Genomic DNA, 22,065 nt, shown 5'->3' with positions numbered 1-22,065 from the left:
TCTCCTCATCTGTTACCACTGCCATCAGCACTACCATCAACCACCGTCACTACTGCTAGAGCCACCAGCAAATCCTCAGCACCATCACCATCGCCACCACCATCTTTGTTGTCACCAGAATCACCACCGCCATCATCACCACCATTGCTACCATCACAACCACAGCTACCACAACTCACTGTCACTGTGACTTCTACCACTCCCCCCAACATCCCCATCACCAGAACTACATCACAACTGCAACCATCGCCAGAATCACGATTGTCACCATCATCCCCCTAATATAAGCCATTCCCATCATCAGCACCATCAGTACTGCCACCATCCCCACCAAAATCACCATCACTGCCACCATTACAACCATCACCATCTTCATTATCACCACCACCAGCACCAGGCTGTTATCAACACCACAACCGGTACCACTGATTGCCACCATTGCCACTGTCACTGCTGTCATCTTCGGAATCATTACCGCCATTATCGTAACCACCTTTATTATCATGAGCAGCAGAATCACATCACCATGATTCTAACACCACCATTCCCAGCACCACCTCAAACATCACGGCCATTTTCATTGCCACCACAAACTACCCATCCTCATCATCCCCACCATCATCATACCCTCTTGGAACTGATTCTCTCTGTAGACCAGGCTGGCTTCGAACTCACAGAGATCCACCTGCCTTTGCTTCCCGAGTGCTGGGACTAAAGGCGTGCGCCACTTCTCCCAGCCATCATCACCTGCTTTATCACCACTATCTCCATCACACTTAGAGGGAAAGGGAGCAGAATAACAGCACAGGCACGGGGGACAAACCTGAGCCGACATACTTGCCATCTCAGTTGGACCACAAACAGCATCGTGGCCCCAGGAGAAGGAGCTGAAAGGGCTAGGAAGCCTGACTCTCCCAGGCTGAGGAGACCGAGACAGGAGCCATGAGGACTCCTGGCTCCAAAGATAAGGACACAATGGCCCCATCTGGATCCCCAGCAGGATATGGCCACCTGAACATCCTCCTACAGGAGCCAAGTCCTCACCACCCACAGCTGTGCACATCTGTCCCTGGGACCACAGAAGACACAGTCTGATGTAGTCTTCACGGAGTAGGGCATAAAGTGAACACAAGGGGGCAGGAGAGCCTGGCTCTGGATAGGAATTTCTGCTGCCATCACTACTCAAATCATTAGCACAGGCTCCCGGAACAGCAGGCAGCCCCAACATGCTTCAGAGGCCTGGGAAGCAGTAAGAGCTGAGGAAGTGTATGTCTCTCAGCGCTGGAGACAGGACCAGGTGTCCAGAAGGGCCAAATTCCAGGACCCCAGGGAAAGCCTCACCTCTTCTGTTGCCAGGTGTGCGGAACGCTGCAGACGATGGAGCTGAACATGAGGGCTGTGACGAAAGAGAAGAGGGCCAGGTAGATGAGGCCCTCGACACCATCGTAGCAGAAGCCTGTCAGTGCCTGCACGTAGTCCTGAGCCGGAAGAATGGGACACGATGCCAAGGACAGGGAGAGAATTGGGGACAAGTGGTGAGATCAACTTGCTAGGCCACACTGGATGTTCCTTACATGAGGCAGTGTAGAGGGCCCGCCATCAACCCAGGGACCACAAACCTCTTTCTAGTGGCTCCCCTCTGCCCCGCCCCCGGATGCCCAGGGGCCTCACCAGGTGCAAGCTCCGGCAGTCCACCAGGGCGGTGAGGTGCTGGAGATTCACCTCCGTGCCGTTTAGCACCTCCTGGACTCGGAGCAAGGGATCCTAGGGTGGACACAACACTTGATGTCAGGATAACTGGGAAGACCCAAATGAGCCATGGAGCCCCCAGTCTCCTTCATCTTACAACTAGCCACAGAGCCCATCCCCTGAATCCCGACTCCATGCCAGCACCTGAGGGTCTTCAGAAAAAAAATGGCAAGCCTGGGTTCTGTGCCTTGGAAACACAGGGACCAGAGAACCCACAGATACCTGTCCAATACAGTCACTTCTAAGATAGATTTAATTTAAATTAATTTTCTTGTCAAGAGTCTTGCTACATACTGTAAGATGGCCTCAAACTCACAATCCTCCTGCCTCAACCTCTTCAGGCCTGGGTTAGGGGTATGCGCTACCACACCTAGCTAGATTTTCTTCAGTGTTGTGGGAGAACCTGACTCACTATGTGTCCCCGACTGGGCCTCGTTCTGCTCTTAAAACATATGTTAGGGGGCAGAAGGAATGGCTCAGCAGTTAAGAGCATCGGCTGCTCTTTCAGAAGACCCAGGTTGGAGTTTCAACGCCTACACAGTGGCTCACAACTGTCTGTGACTCCAGTTCCCGGGGATCTGATGTCCTTCTCTGGTCTACACAAGTACCAGACACTTATGCAGGCAAAACACCCATTACATAAAATGGAATTAAAAATAAATTTTACAAAAGTCAGATTTTAGGCTGGTCGCCTGCAACCCCAGCATCCCAGAAGTACATGTAGGCTGCCTCTTGAATGCTGACTAAAGGAAAGTGTCACCTCACCTGGCTGTGGAACATTATTAACAGATTGGAGCTTGCATCGGGAACACAGAACCTGGTATGACGTACTGGGTCCCCAAATTGTGGGCTAAAGGCCCAACCCAAACCCCTAGAAAGTCACAGTTTGGAGAGAGATCTTTTTCTCATTGCCTTTTTGCAGTGCTGGGATGGAACCTAGGAATTCCTTGCATGTGCCTGCCAAGTTCTTGGTCACTAAGCCCTCTCTCCAGCTTACCTAGAGACCTGTGGGCTCACTGCAGTTCAGGCAGGACTCTCACTCCCTACGGAGCAGAGGAGGAGTTTGAACTGATCCTCCAGACTCTACCTTCCTAGTACTGAAAGTCGGGTATGTGCCACCACACCCAGCCAGGCCTTGCAATTTTTTTATTTATTTATTTATTTATTTATTTATTTATTTATTTTTGGTTTTTCGAGACAGGGTTTCCTGGACAGGTTTCGAGACAGCCTGTCCTGGAACTAGCTCTTGTAGACCAGGCTGGCCTCGAACTCCTCCCGAGTGCTGGGATTAAAGGTGTGCGCCACTACCGCCCGGCTAGATTTTTTTTTTTTTTTTTTTTTTTTTTTTTTTTTTTTTTTTTTTTTTGAGACAGGGTTTCTCTGTGGTTTTGGAGCCTGTCCTGGAACTAGCTCTTGTAGACCAGGCTGGCCTCGAACTCTCAGAGATCAGCCTGCCTCTGCCTCCCAAGTGCTGGGATTAAAGGCGTGCGCCACCACCGCCCGGCCAGGCCTTGCATTTTTGAGACAGGGTTTGGCCATGTAGCCCAGGTTAGCCTAGCATTCAAGATCTCGCCTCAGCCTCCTGAGTCCTATGATCACAGGCGTGTCACTACGCCAAGCTTGTATTACTTTTTAAAGAACAAAAACATTTTATTTTGTGTGTGTGTACGCGTGTGTGTACACAAGCATGCCACAGTGAACAAACTGAGGTCAGACGACAGTTTGTAGGAGTCACTTCCTTCCACCATGTGGGTCTCAGGGATTGGACTCAGGTTGCCATGTTTGGTGGCACAGAGACCCTTACATTCTGAGCCACCTCAGCCTCCCAGATATTTTATAAACCCATGACCAATGCCCAGAAAAAGGGGGTAGAAGGTAAAGGAAGGAGGGTTAAAGGCTATGGGAACAGAAGGGGAACAATCAAGACCCTCAAGTTTCTGTTCGTCAGGGCCACCGTTGCCCACAGCCCCTCACCTTGGTGGCTGGGTGCTCCTTCGGGACACTCCTCAGCAGCTCGGCCACGACATCCTGCATTTCCACCAGAGCTTTGTGGCTTCCCGACAGCTTCTGCTCCACGGAGAAGTGTGGAATCCAGCAGCTGCCTGCTGCTCTCCCACCGCCGTCCTCCCACCCCAGTGATCTCCAAGGCCCCACGTCGGCCAGTTATGCCTGACTGCACCCTGTAGGCTACAGGTCACCCCTTCTCCCTGAAGGTGCCCACACAGGGGATGATACACACCCCTGAGGTGGTAACAAAACCCTGCGCCCACTCCAGAGAGCAAAGTAAAGCACCGTCAATGGAGGTGTGTCTTCAGGATGCAAAGGGTACCTTCACCCCACTGGGGGGACAAGTAGTGGGTACAGGGTATGGCTAGTTGGGGCTGCCAAACTCTTCAAATGCCACCACCGAGACCTCTGAACAGGTGGCATTTTACAGAGGTGCTCCCAGGGCTCCTCCCATACCTGTCTACATTTGCTAGTCAGCTAGCCTCTGTCCTGCAGGGTTGCTGAGGGAACCCCAAAGAACGAAAGGCACCTCAAGGATCCACATTAAATAGGTCACTACAAGGATGGGGTGAAAGATTAGCATCCTCCGATGAGTTTGCACAGAGCCTAAGGGGCCAGTAGCTTCAGCTATGTGGGCTTAGAGGACAAGCTCATGGCCCTTTCTGCCTCTTCCCACACCCTGTGTCTCTGGCCTTGGCTACCTAGGACCAGTCTGGCTCTCACCTGTTGGAAGGGGTTGGTGGCACGGGGCGAGCAAGCCAAGTAGTATTGCAAAATGTCTGTGAAAAGAGAGAGGAGGTGCTGAGGACAGTCCTGTCTATGTCTGCATGCAAGTTCATGCATTGTCCTCAAGTGGGCCTGCCTGCGTCTGGGTGCCTACATGAGCCAATGCTTGCAAATGATGCATGTTTGTATCCTTGTGCGTGCACATACTTGCATGTACATGAATTTACATACATGTGTATGAACGCTTGTGCTTGTGTGTGAGGCTGAGCAGTGATCTCCAGGAAGACTGTGGCTGAGCCAAGATCCTGTCCTCAGAGTGGGCCCCTGAAAGGTGCAGGATACTCAGGGGTGGGTTTTCCTGCTCTGAAGCAGTGATAGTGGGCAGAGTGGGGTCTCTATGCCAGCACCCACCCTCAGCCTTAGGTTCTATGTTTTATTCGGTTTCTAGGCACGCAGGGGCTGTAAGGCCAGGGACGGCTCCTCAATCTCTTCCGGTATCCAGCATATCAGCAAGTCCTGTTGGTCCCACCTTGAGGAGCATCCCTGCCCACTTCCACCTGTTCAAGCCTCCATTGCCTCCGGCCTGTTGCTCTCTGACAGCTTCCCCTTCCTTTGCCCTACATGTCAGTCAGCAGCCTTGGGAAGCTTTTGTTTGTATTTTTGTGGTTTTGAAACAGTTTCACCCAGGTTGGCCAGCAACTCAAGCTCCTACTACTCCAGCCTGCCGAGTACGGGGATTCAGGGCATGTGCCATGCCCAAGCTCAGGAGGCCTTTACCGGGCTTATCACATGTCTTGATACTCTCTCTCCTCCACCACAAGAAAGCCTATACTCCCAGTTGTGCCACAGCCTCCTGGCTTCCCACTCTCTGTTCCCAATTAGCGGCCTCACAAACATGGCTGGGGCTTTCGCCTCAGGCATCCACTAGAGTTGCAAGCTCCCAAGCAGGTGTCTATCCCCCTGGCTGCCCACTTGGAAGCAGCCTGGGACACCAGCTTCCTGGCCTGTACCATACCTGCCTAAGGTCAAAGGCTTGTACGGGTAAGGACGCCTCAGCCTTGTCCAGCCCCACACATGGTCACAGACTCACCTCCACTCAGCACTGAGTGCTCCTCCACCATCTTGGTCACAAAGGTGTCAGGGTCTACGCAGAAGTCGCTGGAGCCCTGAAATGGGTGAGGCATGAAAGGGCAGGTGACCAAGATGGGCCTCAGAAGCAAGCCATGACCACCCAGAGTTCTCAGGGAGATTTTGTCCCTCACCCCCCAGGGTCTCCCCTTAGTTCAGAGAGGCAGAGTGGGATATAAGGAGCATGGGTCTGTGTGAACCAGGGCAAGATGACAGGGGACAGAAGTATGGCTTTTTCCTCCCAACCAAAGCCCATTAGATGGGGATTCCTGGTCCCCCTGCCACTCACCACAGACACGGCCAGCTCCAAGCCCAGTGCACCCCAGCTGATGACCAGGGCCAAGACACCCAGCAAGCAGACCCTTGGGGCAAAGAAGGCCCGTCAGGCTGGGAATAGGGGATAGGGGACATGCCACACACACAGCTGCAGCACAAAATGCCAGGCCCTGTAAGCCTGGGCGGTCCGTTTGACCCACACAAGACAGTTGAGTCTTCCCGTGACCTGGTCTCAGTCGCTCAAGGCCCAGGACCTGCACAAACGCTCCTCCAAGCAGGGATGAGACTCACCCTGTGAGTGCGTGGCTAGGGACAAGTGACAGCAACCTAGGCTTGGGTAGGAAGACCCTGTGGCACCCTAGGTCTCATACATCCTGTCTACATGAGCCCTTGATCGCGTCAACCCCTCTGAGTATGCCAATGACGCCCATTCCTATGCATGGCTGGCTGTTCCCTCCCTCAGGCCTGCTCCAGCCACACAGGGCTCCCTGCTCTTCCACACATCACCCAGCGGCAGGTCTGCCTATCAGCCTGCACATCTTTTCCCAGGGTCCATGCATCGCTTGCTCTTGAGGGCCTCAGCCCCGCCATCCCCTCTCTTAGAGTGCCTTGGCTGCATCACACACACTGAAGAGGGCCCTGGCTCTGGCTCCGCTTCCCATTTCAGCACCACCACCTGACCCTCAGCCCCGGCAGGTTCATCTGTTCATCTTTGGGAGGCATGGAGGTGCAGAGGCTGGAGGGTCATGGGGGCTCCACAGTGCCAGACCCACACAGTAACTGAAAGGCGGCTGCTCAGGTGGGACAGTGACATCACCCCGCAGCCACCCCATTGGCAAGTTGACATCTTTGTCTTTCAGAGAAGACGGGTTTGGCCCCGATGGGTCAGCTGTTCAAAGTGGCTGACATGGTAAGAAGCAGAGCTGAGCTGGGACCCAGTCAGGTTGCCTGGTGTCCCCCACCAGAGTAGCTATACATAAACCCTGTGCAGACTCTCCTGCGGAGGGGCATAGCTAAAGACTATACACAGGCAAGTGGCTCATGGCACTGGTCACAGCAGTACGGCATCTCTGGGAAGAAGGCTGCCCTTAGGAGATGATCATGGCCAGAGCCTCGTGGGTCTCACTGACAGAAGGAGACAGAGTTATGTTATCGCACACCATCACTCCATCTGTGGGCCCATAAGGGCCCATCTTCCCCTTTGACTCACCCAACCAAGATACCCTTGGAGCTGCGGATGAGGCCCACCAGCACCAGGAGGCAGATGATGACATCAAGCAACAGCAGGCCCAGGTACCCCAGCCACCTGTGGACACACACAGGTGTGGGCCAGGCATGGATAATGGCTGGGCAAATAGCCCAGGACTTAGTCTTTTGGGTCAGGGTCTTGCCATTTAGCCCAGGCTAGCCTGGTGCTCCCAGCCCCTTTGCCTCAGCCTCTACTGTGTTGGGATTATATACCACCAAGTCTGACTTGAAGTCAGTTCTTGAAAAAGACAGCACCACCTCCTCCCACAGGGATTCCTACTATGGCTGGCAACCTCAGGCACTAGGTACTAGGTACAAAGTGGTCCAGGAGGGTGATGCTCTACCCAGGTGGAGTGGGCCCTAGGGGGAAGGGTCCACCCCACCTGGCTCACCTGTACCAGTCATAGAGGTCCACCTGTTCAGCCAGCACCTCCAGTGATATGCCGGGGTTCCTCCAAAAGGGGATGGCAGCAGTGTAGCCCAACAGTGTCCCCAGAAGGCTCTGCAGCCGCTGCACGGCCCTCAGTGGCTCCTGTCGCCCGGCCAGCTGCCGCTCCAGGGTCTGTAGGTTGGGCTCTGCTGTGCGGTTCAGGGCTGCAGCGGTATCCCACACCTGTGAGGGGAGCAGTATGAGCCGGAGCCAGGTACAGAGCGGGTCAACCCACATGCACACAGAAGGTTCTAGAGCAGACAGGACGCTCCCCAGCCAGTCACTCACGCGGTCCTGGACCCCTGCCACTGTGCGGTTGGCATGGCGGAGCGAGTAAGTGGCTCGATGAACACCATCGCTGGTCTCCCCGTTGCCATAGAATCCCACGGCGATCCCCGCGCTGGGGGAGGTAGAGCCATCAGATGCAAGGCTTGCAGCCAAACCTTCCCACCGCTCCCCCCCTCCTTGCCCCTACCCCTCACGCTCTTCAACCGAGGCCTTAATGGCCCCACCCCATCCTTTAGGCCCTGGGTCCCACCTTTTTCTTCCGGTCCCGCCCAGACTTCCCCGCCCCATTTTCTAGCCTCCCTAACCACACCCCCAAGCGACCCCGCCTCCAGCCCCTCCCTCCTGAACAGTCACAGGCTTGGGTCGGCCCTCTCCTGCTCACCTGCAGACCAACGTGGCGATGATGACGCACCAGGCGGTGCAGCAACAGTCGGCTTCTAGGTGTTCGTCTGTCTTCCGCCGCCGGCAGCATAACCAGAAGGAATAGAAGAGCAGGAAAAGAAGGTCGAGGGCCAAGCAGGCCAGGGCGGCGGCCCCCAGCAGCAGTAGCGCCTGTGAGCAGGGGTAGACAGAAGGGCGTTGGAGGGTGTGGGGCTAGGGCGCCTCCCATGTCAGCCCTTCTTCCCAAGGGCTCTGCATTTTTTTTTAAGTTTGCCTGACCACGTGCTTTCTCCAGTAAAGAAACTTCAGAAGCCACGTGTTGGGTGGCACATTCCTGTAACCCCAAAATTCGGGAAGCTGAAGCAGGAGAATTGCTGTGAGGTGGCATCCAGCCCCAGCTATACAGTGAGTTCAAAGCTATGGAATACACGACAGAACTCTATTTCAAAACAAAACAGAACAAAACAAAAAAGCCAGGCAGTAGTGACACATGATTTTAATTCCAGCCCTCTGGAGGCAGAGGCTGGGGGTTCAAGGCCAGCCTGAGCCTGTGAGTTCAAGGGCAGGCTCCAAAGCTACACAGAAAAACCATTCTTAAAAAAAGAACAACAACGACAAAAAAAAAAAAAAAGGTGGAGCTGCAGAGATGGCTCTCAGTAGTGGCCAAGAGCACTGACTGCTCTTCCCAGGTAGCAGGGTTCCATACGCTGCACCCACAGGTCAGCTCAGAGTTGTCTGAAACACTACTGAAAGGTGACCTGGTGCCCTCTCCTGGCCTCTGAGGGTATGAGGCACACCGTGGTGCAAAATACCCATGCACATAAAACAAAAATACATAATTTAAAACCAACAACAACAATAACAAAAAGCTGGGTCTGTAGATGGCTCAACAGATAAAAGTGCCTGCTACCAAGGCGGACGCTGTGAGTTCAATCCCAGGACTCTCATGGTGGAAGGAGAGTACGCCCCTGACTCTCTCTAGTCGTACTCTGTGGAATATGCCCCCCCCCCCCCATCATGTGTCAGAGAAATAGAAAGGACAGGCTAGTAACCATGCATTCTCTTAGGAGCCACATGACAGGAAATGTGGTCTCCGTTCACTTCCTGTGCAGGGTACGGAAGCAGGGTGTTGTTCAGTGTCAGTTACTGGTCAATGGGGCAGCGGACGGATGCTGAAGAGTTACTTTTTCTGACGTGACCCAGACTGTCCCCAGGCTCCCTGATTCTGCGCTTCTCCTGGCCCCATCCCAACCTCTGCTCCTCCTCAGTCAGGGAGGGGTTGCTGATGGCCCTGGGACAGATGCGCCATCCTCGGGGCCAATGCCTGAGGAGCTAGAGAGGCAGAACAACCCTTTGCCTGCCCCCCCCCCTTGGGACCACAGGCTGCTCCATCAACAACCCTGGCACCCAGTGGGCCATTTCCCAGGAGACAGTTGCCATGCAGCAAAAGGATGGCGTTCCCTGCCCTCCCAGAAGCCAGCTGGCTCCCACACCTGGAGGCAGGCCTCTGCACTTTCCATCTGGCCATGAAGGTGCTGCCTGCACGTCCAGTCAATGAAGGCCAAGAACTAGATTTCTGTAATCCAGAGCCATGGCGCTGCCCTGGAGGCTGATGGGCCACTGGAGATGAGACCTCTGCTTGTGGCATAGTGCAGAAAAAACCTCAGGGAAAGGCCAGCTCCACCTTGATGCTACAATCCATCCCCCACCAGCTTCACCCTGTCCCTCTACCCTGTACCCTGGAGCTACCCAGCAGTCTGAGTGCTGCAAGGCACCAGACACAGGCATCTTACTGTTTTTGCAGTGTACAGTATAGGCCCACCATCCCTGCACAGAGGGGAATAGGTGCAGTAGGGGTGCCAGAGCTACCCTGTGAGCCCTAGTGCTTACATCAGAAAGGCCTCCAAAGCCCAGGACGACTGGCCCAGGAGTACACAGGGAGGTGGGGACAGGAGCATGCCAGTTTGCAGCAGGCAATGCAGACAGAACCTAGGACACGCCTATACAGGGCACAGGCCAGTCACAGCGTTCTCACACAGTGGCCATGAGTAATCACCAGCACACTTGAGCTACAATATCCCCTGGCTTTCGTCTGGATCTGTTGTCGCCTGCTTACACCTAGGCCTGGGCCAAAGGTGCCAACCCACTGCAGGTTCCCTCGTCACAAGTCAGAGGCAAAGGGCTATACAAGCCTGTGAGAGCAACTGATCACTCTCTCCCTGGGGGCCAAAGATACCTGCACTTCCATGAACAGGGCCATCCTAGGGCTCCCCATGTCAACCAGTCCCAATTTGGGCCATACATCTAGAATGTACGTTTTCTCACTGGAGAGCAGTAGGGATGGGTCCCAGACACATGGCAGGCACCAGGCTTTGGCTCTGTGGCCAGGGTGGGCCTGTGTACCCAGTATTACTTGGTTGATGCTAAGACCACATCCTCCCATTTGCTAGAAGAGAAAACAGGTTTTATAAGATAAGTTCCAATCATGGCAGGATCTGGGGTGGGGGTGGCAATTCTGCTCACAAATGTCACTACTGTGTTGCAGAGGGCTGATGCTCACTTACAAAATGCCACAAGATGCCAGGGACATTCAGGGACCCAGCTGGCAACAGCCCCTGTACAGGGAGGTGATCTTGGCACTAAGCTTACTGAAGGGAAGGAGACAGGCCACGGATAGCTGAACGCTGGCTTGTGAGACGGCTCAGCAGGCAGAGGCTCTTGCTGTCAAGTCTGAAGACCCAAGTTCGATTCTCGAGAGCCACATGGTGGAAGGAGAGAACTAACTTCTACAAGTTGTCCTCTGACCTCCACACATACACCATGGCATGAAAGATGGGTGTACTAGACACACATGTACAACACATAAAGAAGAAGAAAAGAAATAAAAAAGATGGGCAGGGATGTCAGGTCATCTGTAGTGAAGAGCAGCAAGGTCAGTGTGTGAAACTGAGTCTCTGGAGTCCCCGGGGAAATACAGACTTGGGAATAAAGGCTTTGAGCTCCACCTTTGTGGGGAGCCCCTAGGAAAATCTACATGTCCTCAGATGGGTGTGGGGGGAAAGCCAGGGAAAGCACACACCCTCGTCCACATTCAAACATTCTGGCCCTATGTCCATACATCTGCTCACAGCTGCACCCACACACACCAGTGCCAATAGGTGTGGCTTCGTGAGTGTGCACGGCTTTAATACCAGCACTGGGGGCAGAGCAGTCGGATCTGTGTGAGTTTGAGGCCAGGCTAGGCTATATAGTAAGTTCCAGTTAGGAGAGAGAGAGAGAGAGAGAGAGAGAGAGAGAGAGAGAGGGAGAGAGACAGAAAGCCTTAATAAATCCGTCACCCAAAACTGGTACCCTGGGGCTCAAAGAAAGGGAGTCATCCCAAATCCCAAATCCCGTGAAGTAGTGACAGTCACAGCAGGTGTCTAGCATTCTCAATTTCTTACTCTTATGGCAGCCAAGGGTTCAATACCCGTCTGTCCATGTTCTCCCTGATTCCACCCTGGTCTGGCCTTCTCTGGAAGCCTTTTTTTTTTAAAAAAAAATATTTATTTTATTTATTTATTATGTATACAAATATTCTGTCTGTGTGTATGTCTGCAGGCCGGAAGAGGGCACCAGACCTCTTTACAGATGGTTGTGAGCCACCATGTGGTTGCCGGGAATTGAACTCAGGACCTTTGGAAGAGCAGGCAATGCTCTTAACCACTGAGCCATCTCTCCAGCCCTGATGGGATGCCCTTTCTGAACATGTTTCTACCCTTCGTGCCTTGGGGTCAGCTTGCATATTGTCAGTGGATGGCTGGAAGGTGTTGCTAAGCTCACAGATGGGGCAGGAACGACACTAACATCGCTACTGAAAGCTAAGGGGAGACTATCCATTCAACTCAGGACTTGTGCTCAGAGAATGTGTTCAACCACAGCAGGGATAAATTGAGATCTCCGTTCCCCGATTTCCAAGAGGCCGGGGGAACTTTCTGGCTCCATCTATTCCTCCCAGATGGGGCCAACTGTAATGAGTGCTGAGTCCAGGGGCAGCCAGTAGAATCTGTCCCAGCTCCAGGAATGGAAGGGATAGCACCCTCTGATTTACACTGAAAAAAAGCATGTCAGCATAGACACCTTGAGGCCCTGTGGGACAGCCGGCTGAGACAGCATGGCCTCCTCCTAGCCTCTGAGGCCAGATCCCCAGAACATGCTTCTGTGGGGGCACCAGGCCAATGTATTTACTGGCAGAGCAGCCACCACTGCCCACAGGCCATTGAGGATGATAATGGGAAATGCCACTCAGCATCTAGGCTCTGACCACATGGAATTTTCCGTCTATGGTAAAAGTGATCTAGAGGCTCAGGCGGGTGAGGCAGGCACCCATCCCTGTCCTAAGCTCCTGGCCACAGTGTGGGCTGCAGGAACCAGGCTCTTGGTTAAGGTAGGTAGGGACAGCACCCTCCTTTCCAGCTCCCAGTGGCCTCCTATTGTGACTGTCCCAGCTCCCCAGGATGTAAATACCTGTGAGCTCTCACACATGCAAAAGGCCAGAAGCATCTGGGTAATCGTCTAGAGAGAGTGCACGGCCCCAGTAACATCTACTTTTGTGTATAGAGATGGGCTACCAGGGTCCCGTTTGCCTGCTCGGAGTAGGGAAGAGTCACCGCAGCATCGCACCAGCTTTCTCCAAGGAGGGATAAGTCACCGAGTGGATCTAAGATAATCAGGATGTAGGCTAGAGTGCATTCCTTCTGGGCCACCAGAGGGCTCCAAGGACCCCCAGCAGCACAGTTCAGCGGCCTTGGGAATCTTAAGTAGAAGTAGGTCTCAGACTGCCATTGTGGGGTCACAGGCTTCTGGCTGGGCACCTAGAAAAGCCAGGGCTCAAAGATGGCTTTGGGATCTAGAGACTAGGACGGGATCAGGGAGCAAAAAGGAATTTAGGGCACAAGGTTGGAACATGCACAGTATGGGTAAGAGAAAGCAGGGAAGCGGGACCCCCCCCCCCCCCTTCCTAGTACAGAAAGCTTCTAATGGGAAACCTCCGTCTGCCAGAGGAAGAGACCACATATGGGGGAGGAGGGTTGTCCAGAAGGCTGGCTGGGTTAGGCTAAGACTCCACAGGCATCTTGGGCCAGAGTAAGGAAAGGGGAGGGCCCACCAGGCTGAGCCATGCCTCTGGATCACGAGGGACACGCAACTAGTTGAGCATGCATAGGGCTGGCTCAGCATGTATAAGCCGCAGGCCTGGTTCCCCGAGTCTGAGGCTTGGGGGTCCCCAGATCACCAAGCAGGAACTCATCTGTGCCTCTAGACATCTAGTGCTGGCCAGGAAGCCCACTCTCACCCCCGCAGTGGGGATCTGGGGGTCCTGGATGGGCTGCCAGGGTGCTGAGCTGGCTGCATGACCACGGACGCCCCCACCCCCAACACACTGGGCTGAGGAACCAGTGATGCCGGCCAGAAATTAAAAACAGATTTTCCACCAGGCCAGGCTTGGGTTTCACAAATTCCATAACAGTGAGTTCGTGGCAGGGCCTAGACAGAGTGTAGCGGATGGCTGCAGGATAGCGGGAGCCAGGGGAAGAAGGGGAGAGTGGGGGCCCAACTTACTACCACTGTCTCCCCACCCTGAGGTCTGAAGCCGAGACACCACAGCTGGGTAGTCATACACTAGTGTCCCTTTGGCCTCATTCTGGAGGAATCCGCTCAGATAAGCTGACAGGCCCCTCCTCGACCCTCATCTCAGGGAACCCTCCAGAAAGTGGCTCCATCTCCATTTCTAGCAGGACAAGTGGCTCCCAGCCCTGCGACACAGCTACCGTCAGAGCTTCTCAGTTCTGGCTGCAGCAGCCACCCAACCCAGACCAACATCAGAAACCACTAAGGGACATGTGCACCCCCAGTTTGACAGGGCTATAGAAGTCCAGTATGGTCTGGTCTCTATGGTCACATGTCCAATCCCTTGGTGACCACATGAGGTACTTCCCATATCCCTGACCCCAAGGCCCTAACTACATAGCAAGGTCCCTTTTTTAAGCCTAAGCAGAACTGCCTGTGGGTGAGGGGTTGATGCAGAGCCGAACCACTACTGCTCCAAACCTGGGTTCACTGGGAGAAGCCAGGAGCCCTAATCCCTGTGTCTAGTCCAAAGGCCTCTGCCTAGAGGGGACTACTAGGAGAAGGGGCTAGAAAACAGCAAAGAGCTGCAGGAATGAACAATATAAGCCCCTTCAGCGAGGCAGCTGCCGTCCAGGGGTCAGGGCAACAAAGTGCACAGCTCCCCAGAGCATGACCGAGAGAGAGCTCCAAAAAGTGGCCAGATAAACTGGCATGGGCCCTGGTAGCAGGGTGCCACATCAGGTGAGACAGGGTCCCTGACAGAGAGGGGAGAGGAAGGGGAAAGGTTGGCAGACAGTGCCACTTGCAAGCCCAGCGGGAAGCCAGAGGGAGGCGGGCATCCTCGGAGAAAGCTCACAATGGCCTTGGGGACATCTGACCCCGACTTCTACTCAGGAGCCTTTGGGTTTGATTTCTGTGGTTGTTTGGAGACAGGGTCACATGTAGCCCAGGCTGGCCTCGAACTCCCTATGTAGGGAAGGGTGGTCTTGAATTCCTGATCCTTTGCCTTCACCTCCAAGGGCTGGGATTCCAGGTGTGCATCACTACCCTGGTTTCTGTGGTGCTGAACTTTGCACAGGCTGGGCAAACCTGCTACCAACTGAGCTACAGCCTTAGCACGATTTGCTGTTTTAATTTGATCATTCTATTTAAATTGACTATGTGTAGGGGAGGCATATATGCTACTATACACACACAGAAGTCAGAGGGTTCTTTTCTTCCCCCTCACATGGGGTCTGGGGACTGAGTTCAGGTCTTCAGGCTTGTGCAACAAGCGCTTTACCCCACTGAACCATCTCATTGGCCCATTTGCTTGATTTTGAGACAGGGTATGTAGCCACACTGGTCTCAAATTCATGGTAGTCCTGCCTCGGCCTTCCAAATGCTAGGACTATAGGGAACAGACATGTACCACCATACCTCGACAGCAGAAGCCTTTCCTCCACTCTGAGACAGGGTTTTCTGTGTACCCTTGGCTGTCTTAGGACTCTGTAGACCAGGATGACCTCGAATTCACAGAGTTCTGCCTGCCTCTGTTTCCCAAGTGCTGAGATTAAAACCATGTGCCACCACCTCCTGGCTAGCAGAAGCCTTCTTTTTTTGTTTGTTTGTTTGTTTGTTTTTTAAGAGTTTCTCCGTGTAAAAGATCTAGTTGCCCCAGAACTCTGTAGACCAGACCGCCCTTGATCTCAGAGAGATCCACCTGCCTCTGCCTCTCAAATGCTTGGGATTAAAGGTGTGCACTGTGCCACCGCTGCCCAGCTGCACAAACCTTAAAGACTCCCTTCTTCTTGGGACTTCTGCAGGGCCGAGGACTGCATGACCAGAGATTCATAGTCTCATGTCCCCGGGGCTGATCTTGTCATTCTGAGGCTTTAAAGCAGCAGCCACTGCATGGCTGAACACCAGGGCCCGATACAGTGGCATAGCATTTTCCAGGTCCAAGCAGTGAGGCCCTAGGACCCACCCCCAGTAGAGTGGATGTTATGGTCCAGAGTCAGTCTCAGCATCTCCTGGCTGTACTGATTCAGACTTGGTCCATGATTCTTCCCTGGGACTCAGTGTTGGTCATAATGCACAAACATGCACAGCCAGCTGGGCCTGGCAGGGATTTACCTGCCTCTTTCAGCCTAGGGCCCTTGCTCCTTGTACCATAATGTCCCACCCAGGGGTTGCTCTGGCAGCCTCCATCTAGATCTAAACCGGGAATGGGGAGGAAGGCAGGGTGGTCATGGTAGAAGTGGTTTGTATTTGGCCTCCTTCTCTCCCTTGCAACTTCAGAATTCTGGCCAGCACCATGAAACGCTGGGGAAGCACCCAGAAGCACAAGAGTGGCCATGTCTAAAGTACGCAGTATCTAAGCTCAGGCAGGCAACAAAGGCTGGAGGCATGGCTCAGTTGGGAGAACCCTTGCCTAGAAGGCATGAAGCCCTGGTTTCTATCTACTGCACCATGCAGACCAGGGGTATGGATGCAGTGGAGACCAGGTCATCCTTAACATGCTGGGTTCAAGGCCAGCCCTTATGTGAGCCGGCTCTGAGTTCAGATATCCAGAACCAATAGGAAGCTGAATGCGGTAGTGTGCACTCCTGTGTATGGTGAGATGAGAGGCAAGGACAGGAGAATCCCCAGAAGCTTGCTGGCCACCAAGAGACCCTACTTCAAACACGGTCCAAGGCAAGGGCTGGCATCTAAGGTTGTCTCTCTGATCGTCATATGCTCACCATGGTACATACATGCCTGCAATCACATACAGGGATGCACACACACACACACACACTGAACATGCACACATACATACCATATACATACACATCACACAACACACATATACACGATTCAAAACAAAGCAAACAATTTAAAAAAAAGGAGACAAAGCTTGGGGTGTGGTTCAGTGGCAGACTACTTGCCTAGCGTGCAGGAGGCCCTGAGTCTGAGCTCGAGCACGCGGGGGGGGGGGGGGGGGGTGAAAAGAAAGGAAGGAAGGAAAGGATGAACGAACGTGACATGGCAGTATGCAATACAACTCTGGTTTCAAGTGGCGTCATCCCAAAAATGCAAGTGCATGGACGGACTCCAGCTGGGTGGCTCCTTTGTCTTCGCATGGTCACCCCCCCATACACACCCGAGTGTCCCACAGACGTGCGCTGCCTGTATAAGCTGGAAACAGGCGATAAGGCTGCTTTTTCAGACAGAGCTCATTTCCTGAGTTGTCGGGAGGATGACAATGAACCCAGCCCTGCCCAGAGGACACAGCCAAGCTGCCAACCATGCCGCTGACCTTGTACATTGAGAGGCCCAACTCTTATGAGCTGGTCCTGAGGGACATAAAGCTGGAGCCTAGAAAGTAGTCTGTGACACAGGATGGCCAGTACTCCTAGGCAGCATATTTCCCTGTGCCACGCAGGCAGAGGATATACCTGCTTTCTCTGCCTCACACCTTTGCCTACTTTGTTTCCACCCTTTAAGACCCTTTCTCGAACCCTAACTATACCACCTGGGTCCCTCCCCCACTCTTAGTCGATGTTGCTATAGCTCAAACCCAGAGCCCTGTGCATGCTAGGCAAGCGCTCTACCACTAAGAGCATTCTCTACTCCCACCTGCTTTTCTAAGAGAAAAGATCAACTCAATTGCTGGTTTTGAACTCATTCTGAAAGCTAGGCTAGCCTTGAACTTTCATTTTGGCGAGCAGCTGGGCTAACAGGTCTGTATCACCATGGCTGACTTCCCTTAAGTCTGATGGGAAATGGGTCCCACACGCCGGCTAAACAGCAGGCCAAGTGCCACCAACTACATGAATGGCCAATGCGCCACTGGCCCACTGTATACCAGGTCTGGCCGGAGCACTGTGAGCTGGAGAGAAGCTGGTGAGTTCCAAGCCTTGGCTGGCAGTTTCCATGGCAGGCTAGGTAATAACGGCTTCAGGAGTCCCCCCCCCCCCCCCCCGCCCCAGACCGCCAAGCCTTACAGCCAGCTCCTGCTCAAGATCCCATCCCTACTCATAACAGTTCTCTGTCAGCAAACAGTTCCTGGCCTGCCTCGAACTGAGAGACAGCGAAAACTGGAAGCAAAGAGTGTGAATTTGACCCTGTATCTGAGGCAGCAGGGTCATGCTGGGTCACGAGGGCTAATGGAGGACAAGAAAACAGCTATTTCCCCCCACACCAGAATGAGGTCAGCAGGCTGTATCCAGGTGTCAATAATCTACTCAGAGAGGGGCCTGATACCCAAACTTAGGGACTGCAGGCCGCCAGGACAGGCCCAAATGGAAATCAAGACTTCAGTCAGGACAAGATGGTTGCGCACCATGTCAGGTCCAAAGTCTCTGGGTCCTGTGCTGTCTGCCGCTAGGACTTCAGTTCCTCCCTGCAGGTGAAGGCACCTACCCACACACACTATCTAAATTCCAAGTACCCCAGTGAGGGAAGGAGGTAGGGGAGCTGGGGCATGCTGGGGATGGCCTCATCCCAGAAGAGAGCAGTCAGCAGCTCCTGGGGACAGTCTAGCGAGAAACCAGCACAGAACTAGACGAGACTGGAGGAGCCCCTTCTGTCACGAAGATGCCATCGGCATCCATACAACTCAACCAGCGACTGACTCCTGGCGGCCCTTCCACTCGGCACCATTACAGGCTTCTAAGAAGGCACGCGTCACGCTCCGACACCCCCGATCTCACCCCGATCTCGTACCATCACCCGTGTAAAAGCTGCATGGCATGCTGAAGCTCTGCACCCTTGGAGTAGCCAGTCCAGCCCTGCTGGGTCTCCAGGACGGAGGATAAATAGTCCGAGGGAAGACTCTGCCCCCAGTGCTCCCTGAAGGAGGCTAAGCCTTAGTCTGGACACTACAGACAGCTACACAGCCCCATGTGAAAGGAGGCGAGTACAGGCAGCTCCACACGGGGCTTGACTGGGAGTCTAATTGTGGGTTCCACCAAGTTCCAGACAGTGGGCCATGAATGGAGAAGAGAGCAAAGGACAGGCCTGGCATCCCCACGCTGGGAGACATAGAAGCTTCCTTCCCTAATGGGGCACAGTGCAGGTATGGGCAGGGTGGATAGCGGAGAGGGTACTCCAGGTCAAGATGGGTGAGAGGTCACTAGACACAGTGGGACAGGATGGCCACCCCCACATGCGTGTATATACAACCCCACCCACAGAGTTTGCAACACCTCCCCAGGGAAGACGTGATGGAGCCTGTGAGGATCCACTGCCCCCCTCCCTGCTCAGAAAGGGAGCTCCTGCCTTCCTCCCGACAGGTGACCCTGGACAACCATCACATTCCGGGGATGAAGGGATGAAGCTCTGAGAGGCTGAGCAATTGCCTAAAACACCTGCTGAAAGAGGGCAGGGACCCCATGCATATCCACAGCCCCACTTTAGGAGCGGAGGCGGTGGGGGATGGAGCCAGGCTGGGTTCCACACCGTGAATTATTCAGTGGCTAATTCTGCTCCTGGGAGAGGAGGCAGGAGGGAGAGTGAGTCAGAGGCCTCCCACAGCGGAGCCCAGAGCAGAGGAGCAAAAGCAGGCAGGACCAAGCTCAGCCAGGGCCACGGGGCTGAGGGCCCATGGAGCTAAGGGCCTGGGCTTCAGATTCCCAAGGGCTGCAGGCACTGGGCCCTCACCCTCTCCGTCACAACTGTGCCAACAAAGCAACAGCAAGTTCAAGTCTGCAGCAGGAGCAGGTGGCAGCCCACTGACCACAGGAAATGCTACACAGGTAGCCCCAGGTGTCGGTGGACCATCAGAAATGACAATCAGGTAAACCCTAAGTAGGCAACTTTCTAAGAATAGCTCACACAGTTCTTCCAGGAAGGAGGGTGACAACACCGTCACACAGTAAGAGAAGCACATGTGTTTCCCAACCCCCACCCAGGGCTTGTCTTCCCCAAAAAATCCCCAGGTGGGCTCAGATCTCCCTCCCCCTTGCTGCCTCTCCAGGCTCAAGCTTGGTCTAAGCCCTCGATCCTGGGCTCAGGGTGGCATCGAGTGGGATCAGGGAGTGGGAGCATGGGCAACCCTGTGCTCTCACCCTGAACTTCTCAATAGGATGAGGGTGGCTGCAGAGAGAGATGTGACACAGTCCCGGGAGTACGATTCGCAGGCTGTGGTCCAGGGACACCTCTGAGGTGCTGGGGGACCAGGTGGCTGACTACTCTGTTTCTAGAATCCGGAGCGGGAAGGAAAAGCCCACAGCCTGGTCCCCCTGCTCTGAACTCAAATGACAGTGGTTCAGTAAGTGGGGGTGGTGCTGGGACTTGGCAAGATGCCAGGCTTAGGGCTTCGCAGGGAGAGGGCTGCCAAGTGCCCCATGGCCCCCAGCCCAGACTGAGGCCCACTTCACCCCACTTCAAGCCAGGCCTCATTTCCCACCCTGGGTTGAAAGACTGCTGGCACCCTGGTTTCCCACAACCGCAGGACACCCTGTGTACATCCCACAGGCCGACCATGAAGCAAGGGGTCATTAGCAGCCACAGAGGGCTGGCCATGGCCCAGGTTACTCACCCACCAACAGCCTGGCACTGGGATTCCCTAGCTGGGGGAAGAGGTGAGGAATCCCCTTCTGCCTGAACCCAGGGTTCCAGCCTCGGCTAGCGGGGGCTCTCTGCTAGGGAGCAGCTGATCGCCCAAAGGATGGAGACGAGCCTGGCAGAAACCCATAGGATCCGAAGGGGTCCATGAGGGGAGGGAGGGGGCTCCACCAATCCAGATAGGAGGCCCTGGTGACACGAAGGGACTGAACACCTTCTAAAGGGGGGGGGTGGCTCGACGTTAACCCCTGGAGAGGACCCGAGGGGACCCCCTAGAAGGAAAGGGCCACGACCCCACATAGAGATGCAGAGGCTCCAGTCCCTCGGGAGGGGCCAAGACCCAGGACTCCTGATCCCGCACCCAGGGGCGCGCGTCACCTGCTGGTAGTCCGCGTCCTCGGGCCGGAACTGGCTGCTGGTGGCCTCCCACCGCAGGTCGAAGTGCGGCAGCCGGTGCAGGAGGTTCACCCACCAGGGCGCCGCGTAGCTGACCCCGGCCATGGCGGGCGGCCGCGGGCGCTGCGCCGGGCTTCTCTCGCTGCCCGGTGCTTTGGGCTCAGGGACCCGCCGACGCCTGATCAGCTGCCCGCATTGTGCCCGCTATCGTGGGCCCTGGCCCGGCCCGGCTCGGCCCGGCTCGGCCCGGCTCGGCTCCGCTCGGCTCCTCTCGGTCACCCGCGCCCGCCGCCTCTTTGTTCGCCGCCGCTGCCGCCGCCCCCTCCGCGCCCCCGCCCGCTCGCCCTCAGGCCCCACCCCCACACCGCCATAGGCTCGCCGCCCACAGACCCCACCTTAGCCGTCCTCCCCGGGCTCAGACCCCGCCTGCACGCCGCCATTGGCCGGCAGCCCGCAGGCCCCGCCCATGCAAGCGCAAACCCTGCCCCTGGGCTGCCATTGGCGTATCTCCCATAGGCCCTGCCCTCAGCAAGCCTATTGTCCCGCCCCGGCATTGCCATTGGTCCTATTACCTACTAGTCTCCAACCCTCGGCTTAGGCAGGACCGTCAGCGTCTTCAGCCATTTCTTCCCTGTAGACCGTGGAGCTTGGAACCCGAATCTCACGTGTAGCTTGCTCTCCGTCCCCTGCGTTTGATTACTGGTTCGATCGTTACACGTTTTCTCGCAGGAGTCTGTCAGAGAGTCAGTAGCCTGTCTGTAGGATGGACATGATTTTTCTGCATTCGGGAGCTGCAGCTAGCTGTGTGATCTTGAGCGAATGACTTAGCCTCTCAGCATCAGTGTAGTAGTGTGAGAAAAATCGTTGTGGAACTAAAACGAGTTTAGTGCTCGAAACAAAGCCCCCGGCACATAAGCCACAAAGACATGTGTAAGGCGATATTGGGCTTGTATACCCACCTGCCCTTTCTGTGGGGAGGCCTGCTTTATTTTTTGTAATTGAACCCAGGGCCTTATTCATGCAAGGCAAACACTTTACCACTGGCCTACTCCCCCGTCCCATAGGTTTTTCAAGACAGGGTTTCTCTGTAGCTTTGGAGCCTGTCCTGGAACTAGCTCTGTAGACCAGGCTGGCCTCAAACTCACAGAGATCCGCCTGCCTCTGCCTCCCGAGTGTTGGGATTAAAGGTGTGCGCCCGTGTTACATTTTTTTATACGAGGCAGAATCTCAGTAAGTTGCCCAAGCTAGCCTCAAACTTAAAATCCTCTTGCTTCTGCCTCCCAGGTAGTGGGATAACA

At 54.7% G+C, this 22,065-nt stretch overlaps 1 protein-coding gene across 3 annotated transcripts in view; it reads right to left on the bottom strand.

Annotated features, from left to right (window-relative positions):
* The window catches only part of LOC121446137 (protein tweety homolog 3), a 28,575-nt gene extending 7,483 nt beyond the window's left edge, over positions 1–21,092 (bottom strand). For all 3 annotated transcript variants that reach the window (XM_041648549.1, XM_041648550.1, XM_041648551.1), the window contains exons 1-11: positions 20,750–21,092; positions 8,235–8,404; positions 7,853–7,964; positions 7,527–7,747; positions 7,097–7,192; positions 5,900–5,972; positions 5,573–5,648; positions 4,480–4,535; positions 3,724–3,816; positions 1,672–1,764; positions 1,342–1,478 (exon numbers count right to left, since the gene is read on the bottom strand). In XM_041648549.1, coding sequence (XP_041504483.1) covers positions 1,342–1,478; positions 1,672–1,764; positions 3,724–3,816; positions 4,480–4,535; positions 5,573–5,648; positions 5,900–5,972; positions 7,097–7,192; positions 7,527–7,747; positions 7,853–7,964; positions 8,235–8,404; positions 20,750–20,872 — 1,250 coding nt within the window. In that variant the 5' untranslated portion in view covers positions 20,873–21,092. The remainder of the gene's footprint in view (positions 1–1,341; positions 1,479–1,671; positions 1,765–3,723; positions 3,817–4,479; positions 4,536–5,572; positions 5,649–5,899; positions 5,973–7,096; positions 7,193–7,526; positions 7,748–7,852; positions 7,965–8,234; positions 8,405–20,749) is intronic.
* Positions 21,093–22,065: the final 973 nt, after the last annotated feature.

Source organism: Microtus oregoni, unplaced genomic scaffold, assembly GCF_018167655.1.
Source record: "Microtus oregoni isolate MIOR12 unplaced genomic scaffold, Mior012 000003F_ref0000135, whole genome shotgun sequence".
Lineage (NCBI taxonomy): Eukaryota > Metazoa > Chordata > Mammalia > Rodentia > Cricetidae > Microtus > Microtus oregoni.
The sequence above is the reverse complement of the archived record's forward strand: the minus strand, read 5'-3'. Positions and strand labels throughout refer to the sequence as shown.